Below are 21,117 nucleotides of genomic sequence, written 5' to 3'. Positions count from 1 at the left end.
TTATGAAATATAAGTATCTTTGAAAGCATCTATCATTTGAGTTGATTTGCAACTTCTCATCAGTGTTCTGAGTTGGCCCATTTTTTTCCAATGAAAGATCCCATTTCCCTTGCCTTTGAGAAATACAATTTTTAAAGATTCCATTTAGCATCCTTTATTGCATTCCTACATCATAAAGTTATGCTTTATAGCAGCATAAAAAGCTGTAAAATTAGCATCCTTGTAAACAACGTTCCATGAGCACTGGTGAAGCAATCGGTAATTTGTACTGATCTCTTAAATGTGATTTGAGATTACAGTATCCACGGTTTCATTTTTTTTAAGAACACCAAAATATGGGAGAATATGATGAAATGTAAAAACAAGGAAAAGTATTTTTCATCAACTCATATTTTAGAAATTTGGTGGTTGTGTGCTGCTAAATTCTTGGATGAGTTCTCAAATACAGAAATGTTCCACTCTTGTACGAAATTCACAATGAGCATGTTTTCTCTTAATATTTTAATGTTATACTAAAAATAGTCTTTAGAAAATGTAGAACTGAAATATTCTGTGAACCCACCCACCAATTTACCTCTATTGAAAATTCCTAAGGTAACATGAACAAATTTACTCTTACCATTAAAAATCATAGCTTTTTGTTCTCATCTCTGAGGAGATTCCATTGTGTTCTCCTAGTTGAGTAACGATTACAACAGCTCCTCAAATTCACATGTAGCCCAGCTGTATTTTAGCACGAGAGTGTTTTTTAGGGTTTACACTCTGAGGCAACCAAATGAGAAGTCTTCCCGTGGGAAAAGGGGTGCCCTCTAAATGCCTATAATGACCATTAAATTTCAAACCACAAGATTGATTTTGGTTAGCCTTCCCAAGGAAGCCTGTGATATCGATTTGCCTCCAAGTTTAAAACACACTGCAACCTTCCCCTCGGCCGACCGAAGAAACAGTATTTTTTTCCCTATGCCTTTGGGGCAGTCCCCTGAGCACGTGGCTGAAGTCGAGGTTAGCGAGCAGCCAGCAGGAACCCTGAGAGGAAACCAGAGCAGACCCGGGGTCGGGCAAAGCCCTGGCAGGCGCGGGTCGTCCCGGACACGCCTCTTCTGGAGAAGCATATTTGCAGCTATTTGGGAGGCCCTGGGTATCTGAAGCGGAGCCTGGGTCTGGGGACCTGAGGGGCGCCGTCACCTGAGGGAAGGCCCCAACGAGGTTTAGGCCCTGGGGGGAGGCAAGAGCCACGGCCTCGCGTCCACCGGGTACCTGGGGTCAGAGACGGCTGGGGCGGCGCCGGAGGGCAGAGCTCGGGCCTCAGAAGGCCGAGGGTGCGAACTGTGATCCCATTCCGCCCACTGCCGCCCCATCACGCGCACGCGACCCGCGAGAGGCGCCCTCCGCGTCACTGCCCCAGGGACACCGTTCATCCGAGAAACTCTTGGGCCCTGCTTTTCGCGCCGACAGCGACGCTCAGAGCCCCACCTCGGCCTCGGAAGCCCAGGTTGGCCGAGAAGCCTCGGGAGGCTCCAGGCTTGCGCGCGAGGCGCTCGCAGCCAGGACCCAGGACGCCTCCCCGCCGCGGAGATCTCACCGTGCCCCCAGAAACGGAACCCAAGCCCACCACAGGGTGAAGGGCCCACGTGACCCGGACGCCCGGACCCCGCCAACTGCCGCGAATATGACCATTCCCAAGACCGGCCCCTCCCCTCCCCCCACGAGACCCCTCCCGCCGTTCGAGGTCACACCAAAACCCATCATTCTCTGTATCACATACTGAAAATGATTTTATTTTATCCATTTACATTTAACTTGATATAAACTTGTCCGGAAAAGTCAAATAATATGCTTTATATTAGCTCAAACATTTATTAAGAAAACCGAATTCCATAAATAAACACAGACATTAAGTTAAAACATATCACAAATTGACCAGTATGTAACAAGAATGCTTTATCTACACAAAACATCCTATTTCACATATTTGTTCATTCTTGAAAGCGCTTCTGTTCTCTGGGTTTGGATTTGACCAGCACATGCAGAAAGAGCTGATTGTGTTTCTCTGTACAAAGTTGCAGGGTTGTAGATGTCCCAGTGCCCCCATCGGCGGCCGGCAGGTGGCCGAGGAGCACGAGGGACGACAGGACCACCACAAAACAACCAAGGGCACAGAGCAGCGAGAAGAGAGAAACGGAAAAGGAAGCAAACGAACCCCAGTCCTGAAGGATCCAGAAGAGATGTGACTTTTGCTTTTACAAAAGAAAATTCTGCTTACATGTTTATTTTATTCCTCCTTATAAAGACTTATCAAAATGGGTCAGATCACCTCTTCTTCGTCACATGACTGCTTTAGTCTACTCCAGCCACCCAATCCACTATCGTGTGCCTCCGGAGAAGCCTTCCCTTCTACACCCGCACACAACTGTGCGTGAGAAAATAAAAATCAGATAAAATAACAAATAAAAGCGTTCTCTTGCAAGCCAAGAGCGGGCTCCACGGATGTGACCGGGTGGACTGGGCAAGGGTAGGGTGGTGGGAGAGGAAAGAAAGGAGCTCGAAGAGTACAAGGACAAATCAAATTATAACAGTTGGGCCCTCAGATGAGGCGGTTGGTAGCAGATGCTTGTTCTCCTTTAAGACAAAAATCCCTAACATTGTGCTGTCCCTTGAACACGTCCGTGTGACCTAGGTGTCTGTGCGCGCGCGTGTGTAGCGTCTGAGCGTGAGCGAGAGTGCGAGTGTGTGTGTTTCTGCCCACAAACCAGTCCATTGGTGTCTGATTTCAGATCCTGAGTCGACTCCCTGGTACATAAAATGGCGGGAAGGATGCTTTTGCCGGGCGCGGGAGGAGGGGCGCAAAGTGTGGGGACGGAGGGGAGGCGGCGGGCGAGGGGGGTCGTAGGCGTCGCGTCGAAGGTGTGGGTGGGAACGCCGCCAGGCAGAAGGCCAGGAGAAGGGCACGAGCACGGCCAGCGCGAGCGGGGAGTCCGGGATGGCGGGAAGGGTGGGCTGAGGCGCTGGAGACCGGGCCGAGGGGGCACCTGGGTGGGAAGGGAAGAGGGGCGGCCGGGAGACCCTGGACCGCGGGCGAGCGAAATCAGGCGGAGGGGAGGCCTCGCGGGCTGGGTGTAGGGGTGAGCCCGAGCGAGTGTAGGAGAGAGGCGAGGGCAAAACGAGACAGGCCGGAAAACCTGGGCGGGACAGGGCAGAGCGCCGCGGTCCGGGCGCGCGCCGGAAGGGCCTCGGGGCGGCCCCGGGGGCGGTGCTGGGGGCGGAGCGGGCCGGGGCGCGGCTGCATTAAGTGAAGCTCATAGAGACTGTGTGCTCTAGCGCCTTGCGGCGCAGGGAGGCGATGCTCGTGCCCCTCCACACGTCGCTGCTGTCCGGGGAGCTGCAGAGCTGGGGCGAACCGGAGACGTTGCTGGGGCCGGGGAGGGAGGCGGGCACCATGCCGGGGAAGGCGGGCTGGTAGAGGTGCGACTGCAACCCCGCGCCGTTGGAGCCCGCCAGGCTGTTGGACAGGCCCATGGAGTTGGGCGGCGGCCCAGCAGCCAGGCTGCACTGGGACAGCGACTGCGCCATGGCCTGTTGCCTGCCCAGCGCCGGCGGCAGCGGCAGCTGCGACACGCCCGGCATGGCGGCCGCCGCCCAGCGGGTGTCGTTGGCGTGGAAAGAGCACAGGCTGTCGCCCATGGCGGCGGCGGCGGCGGCGGCAGCCGAAGGAAACTGAGGCAGGCCTGGCGTGGGTAGCAGCGTGCCGGGCGCGCGGAACACGTTGGTCGTCTTCTTGCGCTTCTTCCACTTGGCGCGCCGGTTCTGGAACCAGACCTGGAGCGGGTGGGGCGGGAGACAGATGGGGCGCTATTAGTCGGCTGGGCGGCCGGGGAGCTGGGGCTTGAGCTCCAGAAACCCGCGTCGGATACAGCCGCTCTGCCCCGGGAGAAACAAGTGCCATCGGCCCGACGCACCCCTAAACCCAGTCGGAGCCATGGCTCCCCAACAGCTCCTGGCAGCTGGTGCCCCCTGTACCCACCAGGCGCGGAGTCCGGTGCTCCTGAGAGCTCGTGATCCGCAGCGTTTACGCACTGTGCAAACACACCAAGGTGTGCAGTCTTCACCACGCCCCTGCACATTCTGTGCACTGCACGGATTCACAGGTCTGCAGTCAGGCATGTGTCAAAGCTCGACCCACAGGTGTACAAATGAAGATAAACATGTGTACCCATGTGGCTTAATAGCATGCCTTATAACACTGATAGGCTATAGAATTTTCAGAAACGCTGGAAATTTGGAAATTGATGAGGGGCCATGGATGACATAGTTTCAAAATCGAAAGACAAAGGAAAACCCCTAACGCCACGGTTGACAAGCAGAGAGGTTAATATAGTGATCTGCGTGAGAAAGTGAGCGCCACTGAGCTACAGTGTGGTTTGGGTCTTCACCGTGTCTTCTCATTCCCATACTGCTTGGTTCTACTGCTACAACTCTCCGTGCCTCAATCCCAGACCGTTCTGTGGACACCTTCGTCTGGGCTGTACGAGTGTCCTGGAACATGCTGCCAAAGCTCTGAGCCCCAGAGGCCTTCAAGTCTATTCTTTTCAGGAACTTACTAAGGGTCCCAAGTAACAAGGCCTCCGATTCCCTCATGTTGCCCCATTTCATCTATAAACTAAAAGCAAATGTTCGGACCAATAAGAATTAAAGGAAGTCACATTTCACCACTCGATATATGAGTCAAATTTAATTTTGCTTAGACAAACCCAAATGTCCTTTTTCAGGGAAATGAGTTTGATAAAATACACTCCAAATGAAAATAGCCTTCCTATTCTCTTTTTTCTTAACAGTGGCTCAGGAACTTCAGACCCTACCAGGCAAATTTGCCCAGGCATGTCAAACCCTTTATCACAGAAGAATTCTGCCTGAAAGTTATCACATAAGCTGCCAGTCCAAGATAACTCCCATCTCCCCCTATTTTAATGTGACCTCTTTAAATAACAATAATAATAATTTGCCAGCAGTCCTGCTTGGGAGACTTGCAATTTAAAGTCTAACCAGCTGGAGTTTACTGTGCCTAAATATAAATGATGTGGGACACAGCTCAGGTACTGATTGAGTTTCCTCTTAGAATTTGGCCAACGCAATTTGACCACCATATCCGTGGCCAAAAAGGTTGTTCATCCATACTATTAATGTAACCCATTTAGTGTTTACTCTGCAAGCTAAAGTATTACAGGGGTATGGAAATACCTGCCTTCGGTCTCGGTGAGCCAACAACGTTCAGTGGTGTGTTCATGCCCAGGCAAGCATAGACGCACTCTATGCTTAACGGCATTGCCGTCTAGAATACTCCCTCAGCTTTGGGCCGGCCGTCGCCTTTCTACCGTGCCTGCGCCATCACCTACCACTTTCTTCCTGTGGTTTCTACCTCATTTCTCAGATTGCGGCGTATCCCAGTGTCGGCAATGGGAAGCGGGTCTCGTCTCTTCCCAGCTGCAGCCCCTGAGCTGGTGGTACAACGGATTAATGAGGCAGCAGGGCTCTAGATGGTGCATGGGATCAATGAGACCCGATTGAGCTGTTAGCGGCCTTAGGCGGAGAGCAACTCTCAGGAGGAAAGCAAGGCACTTCGAGAAGACCTGAGACCGCAAGTCGCTGTGCAGCACCCACCCAAGGCTGGACTCGGGGGAGGTAGACGGGACGGTGTCTGTGACCAAACGGTTCCCACACCTGACAAGCTGCATCCGAGTTGTTTTGAAAGGTGTCTTATAAAGTCAAGACCGGTTCCTAACAACCTACAAGTGCCAGTGAATCCCGAAATGTTTGTTTGAGGGGAGGGAGTGTGAGGGAATGAGCAGAAAAAAGAAAGAAGAAGGGGAGGGTTGCCCAGTAGAATTTCAATAGAAAATGCGACTACCAGGATGGTTTTTTAACCTAGGCTCTGCTCAGGCACAGGCGGAAAAGAACAGCTGTTAAAGAACTAAATATTATAGAAATAATCGAAAAATCATGCTCAATTATGTTTGAGGGTTAGTAGTCAAATGACAGCTACAAGTTTTTTTATGTTTCATGGCTTACTGGAATTGTGGGGGGAAATCTGCATGGAGTCGGAGCACCTCTGTTCCACGCTACGATGCATATGTTTTTAAAATGTGAATGTTTCCACTTGAAAACTAGAGCATGACGGATTAAAATGCGGGCAAAACCTAAGGGAGATTTTCAGAATGCGCAGATGACAACTCCAGGAAATATATTAACCACAGCCACGGGCCAACTTTGCATTCAGTTTGAAATGCAGCTCTTGGAAAATGCTTAATACAACAGTGAGAATCTAATGGAGGTTGGAATCTAAAAATCTACTTTCATGATATCTGCTGTTACAGTAATATAGACATACTGTAAATGTATTTTAAAATATATAGCCCGTTTAATCCCCCAGCTATAAATGGCTGAGAAATAGAGGAAAGAGGGAGAGAAAGAGAGAATATTACTTTTCCCCCCCTTGAAGCAAATGCTTTATGAAGATCTCACTAGAATCCAGCAATGATTAATGTGAAGATTTGGGAGGAAATTTGGGAAACTGTATTAAAGCCTAGATCTCAGGTTCATTTCGATCAGCCAGCCGTGAACTCTGGGCCGAATTCATTACGCTTTAATAGTGCTGGGAGAGGAAGAAAATGCAATTTCTCATTCCATTAGAAAACTAGAAAATACTCTCAGCTTGTCCCCCTATTAAGATGTGGCAGGTGACAGGGCCATTCTGGGGGACACGGTCAATGGAATTACAGCACATTATTTTTGTTCGTATAAAATATTGAAAGGCAAGCCTGACTGTGCAGAAGTTATTTCACTGATTTGGTTTTTATGTAAATAAAATATTGAAAGTTAATTAATCCGTGCTAGAGACTAATGATTATGCTTATTATATTGCATTTGATCACATAATTTGCATGATTCTCACATTGCTGCTTAATAAGCCATTCCAGGTTATAAATAATTCTGAAATTGGTTTCTAATAATGGCATGCTATAAAAGGAATGGTTTTATTACACTAGCCAGAAAAGAGGAGCGCTATCAGACATGGAATTGGCCTCCATGTGAGTAGAGATGCTTTAATAAATACTTAAAAGTATAATATATACCAAATAGAGATTTAAAAATAAGTATATTGGGTAATTTAGTGTAGAATCAAAAAGCATCTTTAAAAATATACAATTGCAATGAATTAAATGTTTAGATAATTTTTAATCAGTGTAGTGGACCACATACAGAAAAGAGTGTGTGGCAATCTGTTAACTATAAAGAAAACTATGAAGCACTGATCAAATAAGAACATAAACCAATTACTATTTAATTTGAATTTGGTCAAGGAGCAATGTTACAGTGAATTGTGAAGTAAATACATTTTACATAAACTATTTTTGCATTACATTACATAATGTTAATCATTTTGGGAAAAGTTAATTAAGAAGTTTATGTTGATCTGATTACTTTTTAAACTATGGAACATTATTTTAAAAAATATTGAAATTGCCATTCTATTAAATTGTGCCTATCAGCAGGCTCAAGCTATTATCTTTGCTTGAACATTATGCTGGAACAATTAGAGTACTTTGTCTCTTTCTTCTTGCATATTCTTTTCTGTACTTTTTGAAAAATAACTATTTATGTTACATAGCTTATATTTTATTTCATTTATAACTTTTTCTATTAAAAGAATAACTGTCATTAACCTTTGGAAGACCTAATAAAGTTTAATAGACCTCGTTTCCTTTTTCATAAAATCAGTTGTTCAATTATATTTTATTTGTGATTCTAAGTTCTATTTTAATTTAAACTAATTGCCAGTATGTCTAGGTTAAGACACAGTGTTTTACCCTTTAAAACAAGAATTAATAGATAGTATTTCTCTTAAGGGACAAAAAACAAAATTTATGACTTTCTAACCCACAAGAACGAACCTACAAGCAAGCATTGTCATCGGTGTTGGTGGAAGTATTGAAATTGTATATTTATGTAAAGGTTAAAACTCAACTTCAGGTATTTTTAAAAGGTGAAAGGTAAAAATGTTGAAGAACATTATCAATATATGTTTACAGTTGTGCAGTTCGCACTCTCTCAGTGTGTAGTTTTAGGAGATCACTGTTTAGGCCTTTCACTAGCAAAACCACCCAGACTTATATTGAATAAAAATGTTAATCATTATGTTAATCAATATTACTTTATTAACTTGACCATTTAAAATCCCCAATTATATTCAATTACTATTAGAACAGAAAACGCATGCTCTATTTTTTCCGTTTAGACTATCTTTGAAATGCCAAATGGAGACAGAAATATTCAACGCTGTGATTATGGACGCTCTCATCTCTTGCTTCTTAAATAAAATGTAAAGTAACTAAGATTTAAAGTTAATTTATAATAGTAGGTAGCGCTGGTTTAACAAACTGACCAGGTTGATGACACCCAGGAAATCGTACAGAAAACACCATCGACCAACGGCAAAAGAAGATTTTTTCAGCACCATGGATAGCTCAAGAGTAAGTACTGGCGCTTTGAATTTCACCTCCAGGCACCTGTCCGTAAAATATTCGATTCGTTGTCTTCATTCTTTTAAAAAGCGAACAAAAAAAAAATCTGGGATTCACTAGGCTTATGCTTTCATTCCCCAATTTTCAGAAAAGCTATAGGTATAATTTTCTAGGTTATATAAAATTTACAGCTTGGTGAGTGGTTGGAGGGGAATTAGGGGTCAGCAATGATTTCCTCTACTACCTGTCAACCTTTCCCGTCCCGAATGCCCCTCTTCAGACCGGATATCTACAACAGAAAACCTTTATCTCTCTACCCCACCCCAGCTTCCTTAGCGGGCTCCAAAACAAAAAGGGGCTCACCGGCTGTGGGAATCTCATCAGCTGTCCCCAGCTTATTGGTAGACCATAAAAGTTCAAACCCTTTGCAAACATCAAAACTAGGAATATTTTGCCTGAGTGCAAAGGGAGGTCGATACTTCATAAATCCACGCTGTGAAACCTGGGTTTTTTAAAAGGCACCCATTCTCCTTATTTCTTCTTTTCTCTTGTTTTCTGTATAATTTGTTGCATTCCTCCTTTTATCCAAACGCTAAAACACAAACTCATTAGGGAGTGATACTTGTCGATAACAGGAGCAGGTGTTGAGGTGCGCTCGACTGGGCGGCCTAGTGGGGAGACGGGGCGCTGAGGTTGCCTTCTCAGGAGGAGGAGGCTAACCCTGTAGCCCGATAATGCTGGGCTTCGATTTTGAGGAGATTCTTCCGGGTTGTAGCTATACCGGCCCGAGACAGGGGCCTTGCGTGTCCATTGGGGATGGCGATGGGGACCGGTTTCCGGGTAGAGAAGGAGATAACTCAACACAGGAACGCACAGACAGCCTGAACGCAGCCCAGGATCTCCACAGGGGAAGGGAAGATACTGCTCCCTTTGCCCAAATCCTCCCGCCCGGTCCTTGCCTTCTGTCCCAGAGCCCAAGCCCCGCGTACCTGCACTCGGGACTCAGTCAGCCCGATACGTAGCGCCAGCTCCTCACGCATAAAGATGTCGGGGTAGTGAGTCTTGGCGAAGCTCCTCTCCAACTCGTTGAGCTGTGCGGGGGTGAAGCGCGTCCGGTGGCGCTTCTGCTTCTGTTGGCCCTGCTGCTGGCCGGCTTGGCTGGGGTTCGGGCCGCCCTGAGGCCCGGGTTGCTTGTCCGGGTCTTTGGCGCTCACCGCCAGCGAGGCCGGAGTAGAGCCCACTGTGGTGATGTCCTCCCCGGGCAGCAGAGTGGCTCCCTCCACTGGGTCGGAGTTGGGCGCCAGGTCCCCTGGATGGCCCCCGGGGTCGGAGCTCCCCACGCCCAGCCTACACTTCACCGCCTCCCGGTGGCCCAGAAGCTCGGCGGCATCTTTCATACCTAAGGAGGCAAGGGGTTCATCGTCACTACTTTCTTGGCGATGCCAGGTGGGGCTGTCTTCCCCGTGCAGCCTTCCTTTCACCCTTCCTCGGCTCCCTCCACACCCACGCTTGCCCTAAGGAAGAAAATCCCGGGGTACTCAGCTGGGTTCCCCAGAATTTGTACAGTAGGGTTGGAATAACATCTCCCGGCCCCTTGCCCTCTCCGCAGCAGACTTCCGTAGTAAACAGCACAATCTTTCGTCTCTCTCACAATAAAACACTACCGGTCCTGGCAATAAAACATGCCTCTGAATCTCTTCTATAAACCGTACCCTCGGCGCCCCAGAAAATCGAGAGCAAATCTTTGGATACGGGGGGCGGGGGACAGAAAGAAAATTAAACAATTCTTCGGTTGCTGCGGCACGTGCGCTTCGGCAGTCTGGCGAACTCTACCTCCGGCCCTCAGCCGATTCCTTCTCACTTTTGGAAGATGAATAAACCTCCAAGCTTTCCACCCCCCGAAATCAACCCAAATCAGCTCCGCCTCCCCCTCAAATCAAAGAAAGTGTTTGGAAAATGGAGTCACATCCATCACCAAAGATTCCCAATCCGGAAACCCAGAGCCCAGCAACCCAAATAGCATTAAGGAAATTCGAGTGAACTCTATGGACAACCGTGAATCAAACTTTAGATATTTCAACTTTTCTTTCCAGAGAAATAAAAGGCGCATTCCTCTCAGCCATTGGCAACGCCGAATCCCTTGCAGAAGGTGGGATGCCTGTGAGGTTGAATTTGTCTTCTCTCCTTCTCAGCCAGCACACTTAGCAAATCCGCCTTGATGGCAGCAGCTTCTCCTTTATGCCAGATTTTTTACAAATTCAACCACACTTAGAAAACGAGGAGAGAAGACAAGAAGGTAGTGTGGAGAGAGAAACGGGGGGTGGGGAGGAAGGATAAATAAATCCCAAATCAAAACAAACAGGAGAGGAAAAAGAGAGAGAGAGAAACACCTCCAAACAAATTATCACGGGGTATAAAAAAAAAAAAAAAGGCGGGGGGAGGGTGGAAGAGAAAAATAAGAAAAACAAAAAGTATCAACAGTCCCCAACTCCTTTCTTGGATCTACATATTCCATAGGTTTTTTTTTTTTTAAAGGCGATGTTAAATCAAATTAAACTTTAATGCAGCACAATTACTTTTAAAGAAATTAGTCCATTTAGGTCGCATTAAGGTAAAATAAGGAACAAATTGACAATTTCCTGCCCCGGCTTCTCCTGGCTGCCCGGTCGAGAGGCGCGCACTCACCTAGCCTGGCGTCCAGGAGGTCGGCGTGAGACAGCATCGCGCACCGCTCCAGGGCGAAAGCTGTTCCCCCCCAAATTTTAGCGGCTTTAAGTTATTTAAAATAGATATAAGCTATAAGCTATACGATATAGATATATATAGATCACCTAAATGAAAGAAAATTCGGTTTGTGGTTAAAAAGGGGGCTTCTTGCATTATAATGTCCTTTAGAGAGACGGGGAGGTGCTTAACAGTTGAATGAACCCGTGAGCAGCTCGGCGAGGGGACCAATCAGGAGGGCAGCCTGGAAATGTCAGCGCCCGGAGAGTCCCCCACTCCGCCCGCCCGCCTGCGCCCGCCCGAAGGAGGCGGCGGCGGCAGCCCTGGCAACTCCTGCCCGGATCAGGAGCTGAAGCAGCGTAAGCCGCCTCGGCCTCGCCCTGAGCTTCTGGGCCCGGTTCCCGCTAGTTCTTCCCTGCGGTTTTCTCCAGGTTCCCCTTTCCTTCCCCTTGGCCAGCCCTGGGCGCTTCAAAGGCGTTGTCTGTGCCTCTGAGCTAGTACCTTCCTGGGGAAGGGGGAAAGCAGGGGCCAGAGCCGGCCGTGACCCTGGCGTGACCCGAGAGTTGCCCCCACCTGCGCGCTCTGGGCTACACTGGTCTGCAGCTTACGCCGGCCCGCCGGCCCAGGACGCGACGAGGGCACACCGCGGCCTTCAGACAGCGCCTAGACTTCGCCGCCGCTCAGCAGGCCTGCGCCTGGACTGTCCAGGCGCCCTGGCTGTGCCCCGGGGCCTATACGAGCCCCAACCCCACGGTGGGCCTAGAGAGCAAAGAGGATTCGACTTCCCTGGAACCGCCAGCGCCCGCTGTCTGCTTCGGGGATCCTCGCAGAGTGTGGGTTCGAGCGCCCTGCACCCTTCTGGAAGGGTTTCTTCCCAGCTCCTGCTCTTCCTCTTGGCCCACGCCCGCATCCTCGCCCCTAACCCGCTCTTTTGGTCAAAGTTTCTAAGTTCAACTCGGCTTCCAACTCCACTTAAAGCTGTAAATAAAGTTAAATGCTCTTTATTTTCCTCTTGAATATGTTAAACTACTTGAACAATTTAAAGTGCTTTGCACAAGTGAAGCGAACCATTTCTAATGTTCTGATTTTTCAGAGCCAGCCAACAACAAAGTTTAGATTAGTAATATATTTCTAACCAGAGTAATTTTCAAGATCATTAGGCATTTATGTAATTAGTGCCAAATCTATAAGCTTTTATTACGATTATTAGAGTAAAATCAGTATAAATTTGTACTAATTTACTACTGTTTAGACTTGGCTGTCAAGCCTAGAGGTTCTTATTGTAAATGATAACTGAGGAAATTAAGTGCAAAATTCTGTACAGTTTCTGATCTGCTCCTAAACAATCCGTTTCAATTGTATTTGTAGCAGAACATAATGCCCTTTTTAAGTTATTTGACTTGTATTTTTATTTGCAACACAAGAAAAATGCCCTCTACCCAGTCACAATGAAAACTGATATTTACTACTCCCAACTTGATTAACATTGATTTTTAATTCGAGAGTGATGCAATTAAGATTATTCATTTAGTGCAAATAAACCTTCCACAAAAGGGTGGCCCTATGAAGTCTGTTTTAAATAATACTGAGCAAATGGCTTTTTTTGTTCGCCGTCCAATTGACTTACACAAAACATTGAAAATGCTGCCTGAGAGCAGATGCGAGAGGAATTGTGTGTGTGCGTGTGCGTGTCCTCAGCTGTGTGTGTGACAGGGACCGAGCAAGGAGACAAAGGAGGCGGCAAAGGGAACTCTGGGGCAGTTTTCTTTCCTCCTTCCCTCCTGCAGCCTGTTCGCCTCCCGTGCACACACACGTGCGCGCGCACACATATGTACACTCGGGTGAATGCGGGGTATTGGCCACACCAGTTTCTACTGAGCTGCGGAGACCACATCCCCGGAAGCTCCGGGCCCGACTGGGTTCCAGCGGCCGCTGCAGCTACTACTAACGCGGCCTATGTGGGGCTGGGCGCAGAGGCCGTGGATTCTGGCTTGCGCCACGACTGGGAGCCGCTAGGGTTTTTGGCAAGCGAGCGCAGCCCTTTTGAAAATCGCTTTGCCTGAAAAGAAAATTCAGAGACCTAAAGCAAACAAAGTCTCCCCAATAAAAGCTTCCTTTGCCCCCACATAAAACCCCAAATCTAGAAGCTAGATCTCTGGGGGCTCACAGAAAAAGGAGGCCGCAGGGCAGCCAGGGCGGGGCCGCGTGCTTTCAGGACGGTGGCTCGGAGTACACACCAGCCTGCGCACGTCTAGGGACTCGAAGGAGGTTTCTGCCCACCTGGGTGGGGTTTGCAGAGTGTCTACACAGGTATACAGGAGCAGAAGTGGGGAGAAAGTGGCTAAGGAAGAGACCGGGAGGCCTGGCCCCGGAACACTGCTCCCAGAAATAGGCAGGTCCGCCAGGCCCACACCGCCTGGCTCCATACCCTGTCTGGAAGGAGGTAGAAGAGGCCGCGACCTGCGAATACAAGGACGAGGGCGCGGGGCCGCGCGTCTCCACGTGCATGCACACAAGCGCTAGTGTCCCCATCCCACAGTCGCCCCGGAACGGCGCCGGCTGTGCAGCGTCCTCCCACCGCACTCGGTCGTATATTCTGTTTTGTTGTATCTTTCAGGTCGATAAATAAATGTGTAATAGTTAATGTGAAGACACATCAGAGTAATAACAATGGGACGAAATCAAAGGATTATCCATCTCTGTTAGTAACCGCTGAATAACAATGTTGCGGCGTGATTGATAGCCCGCTTCATTTTATGACTTTTCTATTGGTCTTGATTTTTATAGCAGTATAAACAAACTAAATCATTTCTTCCAAGACTTCAGAGCATAAGCATCTCAGAGAGGGGGGCAAAGAGAGAAAGGAAAGGAAAAAAAGAAAAAGAAAAAGGGAAATCAGAGTGGGAGGGGTACTGGGGGCGGTGTGGGGCATCGAGGCGGGGAGGGCTCGGGCTGGAGCTGGAGTCAGGTGCCGGTCTCCAGCAGGCAAGGCGAGGAAAACGACAATAGCCTGGGTGTAAAATGCTCGCCCCTGCTCCCGGTTCCCTCTCGCCAGCTCGTTTCTGCCACTGCCTGAATCCACCTGAGCAACGCCTGAGATGTATTTACCAGAGTTTTATTCCCTGTCATCTTCCCACGTTCCTGGGGCAGCCGGGAAAGTGCCGGTCAGGCCCATTGCTGTTGATAATTTAAGGCATTTCCCACATGATCATGGGAACTGAAGTCCCTAACAAGGCGAGGCTTTAGCGCAAAGGCCCCCAAATCTTCAGAATGACAAGAATGTCTTCAGAAATCACTTCAAAGCAAAGTAAAAGGATTTTCTATGACGGATCCAGTGATTTTTCCTCAATAAATAGGTTTTAGATTGTTACACACACGTAGAAGTGGAACAAAGGGAACTACCAGAAAATATATTGGTTGCCCCTAATAAAATTTATTTAGACAGTTTACTTCTCATAAAAAATAGAGATTGAATTTTGTACAAGATCCTGCCAAGGGACAATGCACAGGGAAATCATTTTTTTTTTTTCTTTCTCCTTTCTCCCCTTTCTCTTTTCTAACGAAGCACAAAGAGCGTTCACAGGCCAGGGAATCGACTCCTGACTCCTGCCGCCCTGCGTGCTCAGACGGAGCCAGATAACTCTGTAGCTGCGAGGAAAGTCGGCTTGCTGGGACATACTTAAAAAAAAATTTTTTTTTTGATGACTGATAATATAAATTACAAGCACAGCAACTACCAGATCAGTGTCTTTACTCTTGCTTTGCTGTCGGGTTCCAGATCATGACTTAGAAATGTGTGTCTAGACTGGGAGGTGAGATGGGGTGGGAGACCAGGGCAGCTAGTGCCTTCCAGAGGAATTTGTGTTGATTAGATTTGTAATTCTGATTTGTTCTCTAATCGTATTTCTGCAGTCACTGTGAATCCTTTGTAGACACAGAAAAAGACAGAGAAAATAAAAATATATACCGGGTGCTGTGGGAAGAATTGGGTAGTGTGCCCAGAGCCCTAATTACTTTTCCACTTACAGAAACCTCGGAGGTTTATTAAATGTAACTTTCGGCTGCTTGGGTTGCTTGTAAACTGCTCTCTTTTCTTTGCAGACAGTGGGCTGAAATATGGCGCGTTATTATTCACATTCCTGCTATTAAATGCTGAATTGTAACATTGTTCCCTTTAATGAGGAGCTCCTCCCTCAATAATTAACGATCTCACATTTTCCTATTTTCTTGCCTGATGAAAAGAATCAATTTTAATTCGTGGTAAATTACAGCCATGCTTTTGGGTATTATTTGCTTACAGAAAACAAATCAAGTGACTTGCACACTCCTGTTTACTTTTCCAGATATGCAATAATCCAAACGCAACGGCAAATCAGATCGTGTGCCTCAGGCCTATCTCAGAAATGGAAAAGAATAAAGAGTGGGGACACATACTAGAGGAAAATAAGGACCTCTCAAGCCCACTGTGCTTGGAACAATGGTGACCACTTTTCCTGTACATCCTGCCCTGGGTATCACAACCTACACTCCCCCTCAGTCCCCACTCTCCCCATCCGACCCTGTCCCAGACTGAGGTTGGTGGTCTGCATCTGGCCACTCTGGAGTTTGGGACTGCTTGGTGTAGAGCTTATTTGGGGGAGTCATTTTGAGGGTGGGATAACTAGAAGGAAAGAGATCTGGGAGGGCAGCCAAGTCTCTGTGAAGGGGTAAAAGGCACTTCCGCACTTCTCTACATAAAAGAACTCTCTTGAGGTTCCCAGCAATAGAGATCACAGCCAAAGAGGCTTCTCGGCTGAGTGCCCCTGCCGGGCGGTAGAGAAAGGGTCCTCCGCTTGCCTTTGGGAGAGGGCTCCAGAGGGCAAAGCGAAGCGTCTTTAACCCCTCTCAAACATGCCTGGGCCCAGCCCAGATGTGGAACTCCCTGGCCTCCGAGGGCTGGGGGCGCAGGGACTCCCGGAGGCTCTTAGCCAATTGTCCGTCTGATTTCACTGAGGGGGCCTGTGGCCACAACCATTTTGCCTACAGGAGCCAGGATCCCCAACCTCGGAGCCAAATGTCAGGCAGTGTTCAGGATCCACCCTCAAGGCTTCCTTCCTTCCTTTCTGTTTTGAGCGCCAGGAGCAGGCTGCGCGTGTGTGACACGTGTAACTGTGTGTGCTTGTGCGAGTAGTGCGTGTTCATTGCCTGTTCGCGCTGCGGAGGGACAGAAATTTGCCCCAAAGAGTCTCATTTTTATCCCATCCAGAAGCCCTGGGCGATACACGAGCTCGACATGTATTTTTTTCTTTTCTGCAGTAAACAGTTTCCCACAAATTTGAGTTTGTAAACTTCAACCAGACAGTCCACCCGCCTGACTTTTCGTAGGCGCAAGGGCCGGTCCCTTGCTTATTTTTTCACTCGTCTTTCCCCTCTAACTACTGGCGCCCACGGCTCTCCACGCAGAAAGCTCTACACAAAACAATGACGGATTAGTACCCGCCCCCTGACTGCGTATCTTGCTTTCTTTTTTGCCCCCACCCCCCTAATTTTAATGGCCCCAATTAGCCACACGGAATATAGTAAGTGACATGGAGATTTTGTTTGCATGTGTTAAGTTCGTTGCTTTTCTGATTTCTATTTACTCAGGATAAATAATCATATATCAGTTATTCAGTTAGGTGACAAGGCTAGTAATTGGAATAAAAAGAAAAACATCTCATCCTTATCTCTTTCTATAACTAGATATAGCGCTAATAAGACTGCATCAATCTTATCTAGCAAATAAATAAAATAGACAAACAAACAAATTCGCCTCCAACAAGTTAATGCGGTGTATCTGAGTGGAAAGTAGATATTTTCACGCACTCTGGAGATGAGGAGTGACTTTTAATAAAATCACAAGAAAAACAAATGTAATTCTGTAAGCCATTTCTTCGAGCCATCAGCGCTCGCCCACTCCCCGCTCGCTCCCCGCCCGGCTCCTACGTCCCAACCTTTTCTTTTAGCTCGCAGTTTAGTGCCAGTTTTGCGACACAAGCCGGGGCTCTGCCGCTCCCGCGACTCAACGCTTCGGGGGGTGGGTGGGGGAGGGAGGCTGAGTCTACGGGTGAACAGCCTTCCTCAAATAGGATTTCATCTCCCTATCTTTTCCTCCTTGCATCTCCTGCCCTTACTCGTCCCTTTCCCCTCTTCTCTTTATTCTCTTTTCTCTTTGCTCCTTTTTCCTGCTTCCTCTCCTTTTTCTCCCTTTCCGTTTTTCACTCCTTTCTCTGATTCTCTTTTCCATCTGTCCTCCGGTCCGTCTTTCTCTTCTTCTCTCCTTTCTCTTTCTCTCTTTTTCACCTTCCCTCCCTCTCTTTTGTCTTCTCCCTTCCTCCCCCTCTTTTTTCTGCCCCCCCCTCCCAGACCCTCGCCCCCTCCCCGCAGCCCGAGTGCGGCTAATTCCGGGCGTCTATATTCACTCAATTAGAGAAATCTACAGAGAAGATCGATCTTCCATCTGCAGACATGCCAGCTTAACAAATTAGATTCTTGTTTCGTGCAGGTGATTTGGTGACAGTTGGGGAATTAGAAGTAATAAGTTGTTGTGTTTGAGCTCGGGCCCCCGCCCCCCGCCCGCGCCCCTCCCCGCCCGCAGGCCCCTCGGCCGCGCCCGCCGCCCGGGCACCCCCTGCCGCACCCCCCAGCCGGCCCGCGCCGCCGCCGCCGCCGCCGCCGCATCCCCCGCCGTAATTAGTGCTGCTGCCCTCCATGTGGGCTCGATTAAACCGTGATTTAGCCGAAAGAAATATAATTATGGCTGCAAATAAAATAATCAGCATTGAAGAGCGATTTCCTTAATGAGATGGAGCGGTTGCACGTCACGGAGTAAAGGGGTCTCATTAAGAGGTGGTAATGAGGCTTGGGTGGATGGTGCAGTTACAAAATAGCCCAACTCCTCTGCAGGCCGGACCCGCCCGCCCGAAGTGGCTGCCGCGTAGCCTTCCCGCCGTCCCGAGCTGCGGCGGTTCCCGAGGCCAGCCGGGCCCGCCCCGCCCGGCCCCCAGGGGGCGCAGCGCCTGCCGCGCGGCCTCGGCCGGGATGCAGGGTTGGCACCAGCCACTGCCAGGCCCCCGGACGCTGGAGGAGCCGGCCTGAGGGAGGGGCAGTCCAGGGAACTTCGGGATCAGGTGGAAGTCCTCCCTGGTGGATGCAAGCTCAATCGAGAAAAGGGTGTCACAAAAACAGGTGCTCGGAGGGAGGGGGTGCCCCCTCGGCACCCCAGCACCCCGGCTCAGCTGGCGCGGACACCGCGTCCGGGAGTCCTGGCGTCGAAGGGCCTAGGGGGTCTCATTCTCTCCAGGTCTCTTTCTACACTTTACTAAAAGGTACTGAAAAGGCAACAACTGTGTTTTACCACATCTCCCTCTCTCTCTTTTTTAAAGTCTGAAATAAATTATTCCAAAGTTCTTATTAAATGTGTACCTCTGACCTTTCTGGATTATTCGGCCCAGGACGACCTGTGAATTCCTTCTCCGCGTCAAGGTGTATACATGTGCATGCTCCCAATGTCCAGACGTGGTGATGCCTCAGTTTTTATTTCTCATTAGGTTGTCAGCCCTCTCCTTGACTCAGTTTCATCATTTAGACCCATTCTCAATGGGACAAGGAAATTTACACTGTTTACACAAGGTGACGAATGAGGCAGCTAACACACTTTCTCCTTTATTCACCCAACCAACATCTGCCAAGTACCTACTATGTGCCAGACACTGTGTTGGGCACTGAGGGGTTGAGAGATGATCACAGGGACCGATGCTTGGCCTGGTGGAGCTCACGATGGCCTGCATTCAATTTTTCTACTGTAGTCATCAGGATTTGTACCTGTAGGAGGCAGAGGTAACCCAGGAAGAAGCTCTGTTTGTTATAGGGCTCTCACCCTCTCTTACCTTCTCAGTCCCTATTTTCTCTTCTTACCCAGAAACCTGAGATCTCAAGGAAGAAAATAACTTGAATTAACTTTCTTAGTGTTAAAAGTTAATGTAATAGCCTTCATGGAATGTTCCCATTTTTGAAAAAGGACTGCAAGGAGAGGCACATTGCCTAGATTAGTGACTTCCGTATCTGCCCAGTGGTGGTGGGAGGCTTGAGACAGAAGGATTTGGGGGTTACTGTTATCCAAATACTGGTACCCTAATCAGCCTCACCAGTGCTGGTGGAAACTCTTGCATATTTTTAAGAAACTTTTTTCGGGGGGATGTCACAGATTCCATTGAAAATCTGATGAAAGCTATGGACCACGTCCCATTAAAATGCATTTATTTACCAAAAACTTTAGGGGGTTCAAACTCCTCTTGAAGCCATCTATGGGCCCCAGGATAAGAAAGAGTGATATTTGGATGATAATTTATGACTGTCATCTTCAGAGAAGAAACAATGCAAATCTCCAGAGGAGGTCTACCAATAAGTCTGAATCTAGGGAACCAGTTGGGTGAAGAATCAGAAAGAAATTTTCAAACCAGTAAGTTCCAAGAAAACAACTGGTTAGAAGATGCACTCAGTCTAACAAATTTATAACAATTTTTTATCTTCCATTTGACCCAAATATAGGTTGATATTAATCCAAACCTATATTACATGTTTTCATGTTGCAGAGAATTGCCAGGAAACCTGCTTTGCTGGTGGGCAGCACTTGCTCCTAGAGGCAGGCCCTGAACAGTCGGCACTCTGGCTGGAGAGATCAGCCTCCTACAATGGTGGGTCGTAAATAAACAGACCTAGCAATGGGTGGAGGTGCAAGTGAACATGATTGAAATTCACACACTGGGACCACAGAGAGTGAAGGGTGATTAAAGTCTGTTTTAAGCCTACTAAAGCCCCCAAATCCAGAGCTTAAGCTAATTCTCTTTCACTCCCCAAAGGCATTTCACACGTTAGGGCCTGAAAGCCAGTAGCAGGGCTGCCTTCTCCACCCTCCTGCACTTTCCGAAGTTGCTGATATATGGAACCAGAGAGCCTTTTCTGTGCAGGAGATAGCTCTTTCCTGACTGCGTCAGAACAAGGATTTACTGTACTCTCCCTTAATTTTTGAGAGGTCTCCAAGTAACCCATTAAAAAAAGGAGACAGACTTTTACATACACATTTTTCCTAGCACAATTTTTTTCACACTATGAAGCAGCTGTGGTAGGGAAGGGAATACGTATTAGTCAGAAAACACAGGCTGCTGTAACAGAAACCCCAAATTAGAGTGGCTTAGAACAGATAGAATTTTATTTGTCGCTCAGATAACAGCCCATGAAAAACATGCCAAGGCTGATATGGCAGGCAGCTCTAAAAGATTGGGAACCTAGCCTTCTTCTTCCATATCTATGTGTGTGTGTATATATATACATATAAAATATATATATTTAGAAATGGGACCTCACTATGTTGCCCAGGCTGGAGTGTGGTGGCTATTCACAGGCATGATCATAGTACACTGCAGCCTTGGGCTCAAGTGATCCTCCTGCCTCAGCCTCTCTGATAGCTGCCCAACCCTGCCTTCTATATTGTTCTCTGTCTTCCTTAATATGTTGTTCTATCTTGTAGCCTCAGATGGTTGCTCCAGCTCCTGCCATCACCTCTGCATTTTTGGTAGCCAGAAATGCAGATGAAGAGGAAGGCTCATTCCTTTCTTTTAAGGGCTCAAAAATGCTTCTACTATTTCCTCTCACAATACATAGACCTGAATTTAGTCACATGGCCGTACCTACCTAAATAGAAATTGAGTGCTATAGTCTTTACCCGAGCTGGTTAAAACACGAGAGAGAAAACTCCATGGCTTTCCTCCTCTGGGAAGGGACAAAAATGTTATCTTCAGTATGGCCCTCATTTATGACTTGGCGCCATATTCACTCTACTCCAGTACTTGTACTGAAA

The 21,117-nt window shown here is 48.1% G+C and overlaps 1 protein-coding gene across 1 annotated transcript; it reads right to left on the bottom strand.

The window, feature by feature from the left end:
• Positions 1-1,757: 1,757 nt before the first annotated feature.
• Positions 1,758-11,402, bottom strand: OTP (orthopedia homeobox). The gene is made up of 3 exons (XM_003920821.2): positions 11,202-11,402; positions 9,506-9,915; positions 1,758-3,816 (listed from the first exon to the last, which is right to left on the bottom strand). Exons 1-3 carry the CDS (start codon positions 11,236-11,238, stop codon positions 3,286-3,288), a joined length of 978 nt encoding a protein of 325 aa, XP_003920870.1. The 5' UTR covers positions 11,239-11,402; the 3' UTR covers positions 1,758-3,285.
• Between the last annotated feature and the right edge of the window lie 9,715 nt (positions 11,403-21,117).

Source organism: Saimiri boliviensis, chromosome 1 (genome assembly GCF_048565385.1).
Source record: "Saimiri boliviensis isolate mSaiBol1 chromosome 1, mSaiBol1.pri, whole genome shotgun sequence".
Classification (NCBI taxonomy): domain Eukaryota; kingdom Metazoa; phylum Chordata; class Mammalia; order Primates; family Cebidae; genus Saimiri; species Saimiri boliviensis.
The sequence above is the reverse complement of the archived record's forward strand: the minus strand, read 5'-3'. Positions and strand labels throughout refer to the sequence as shown.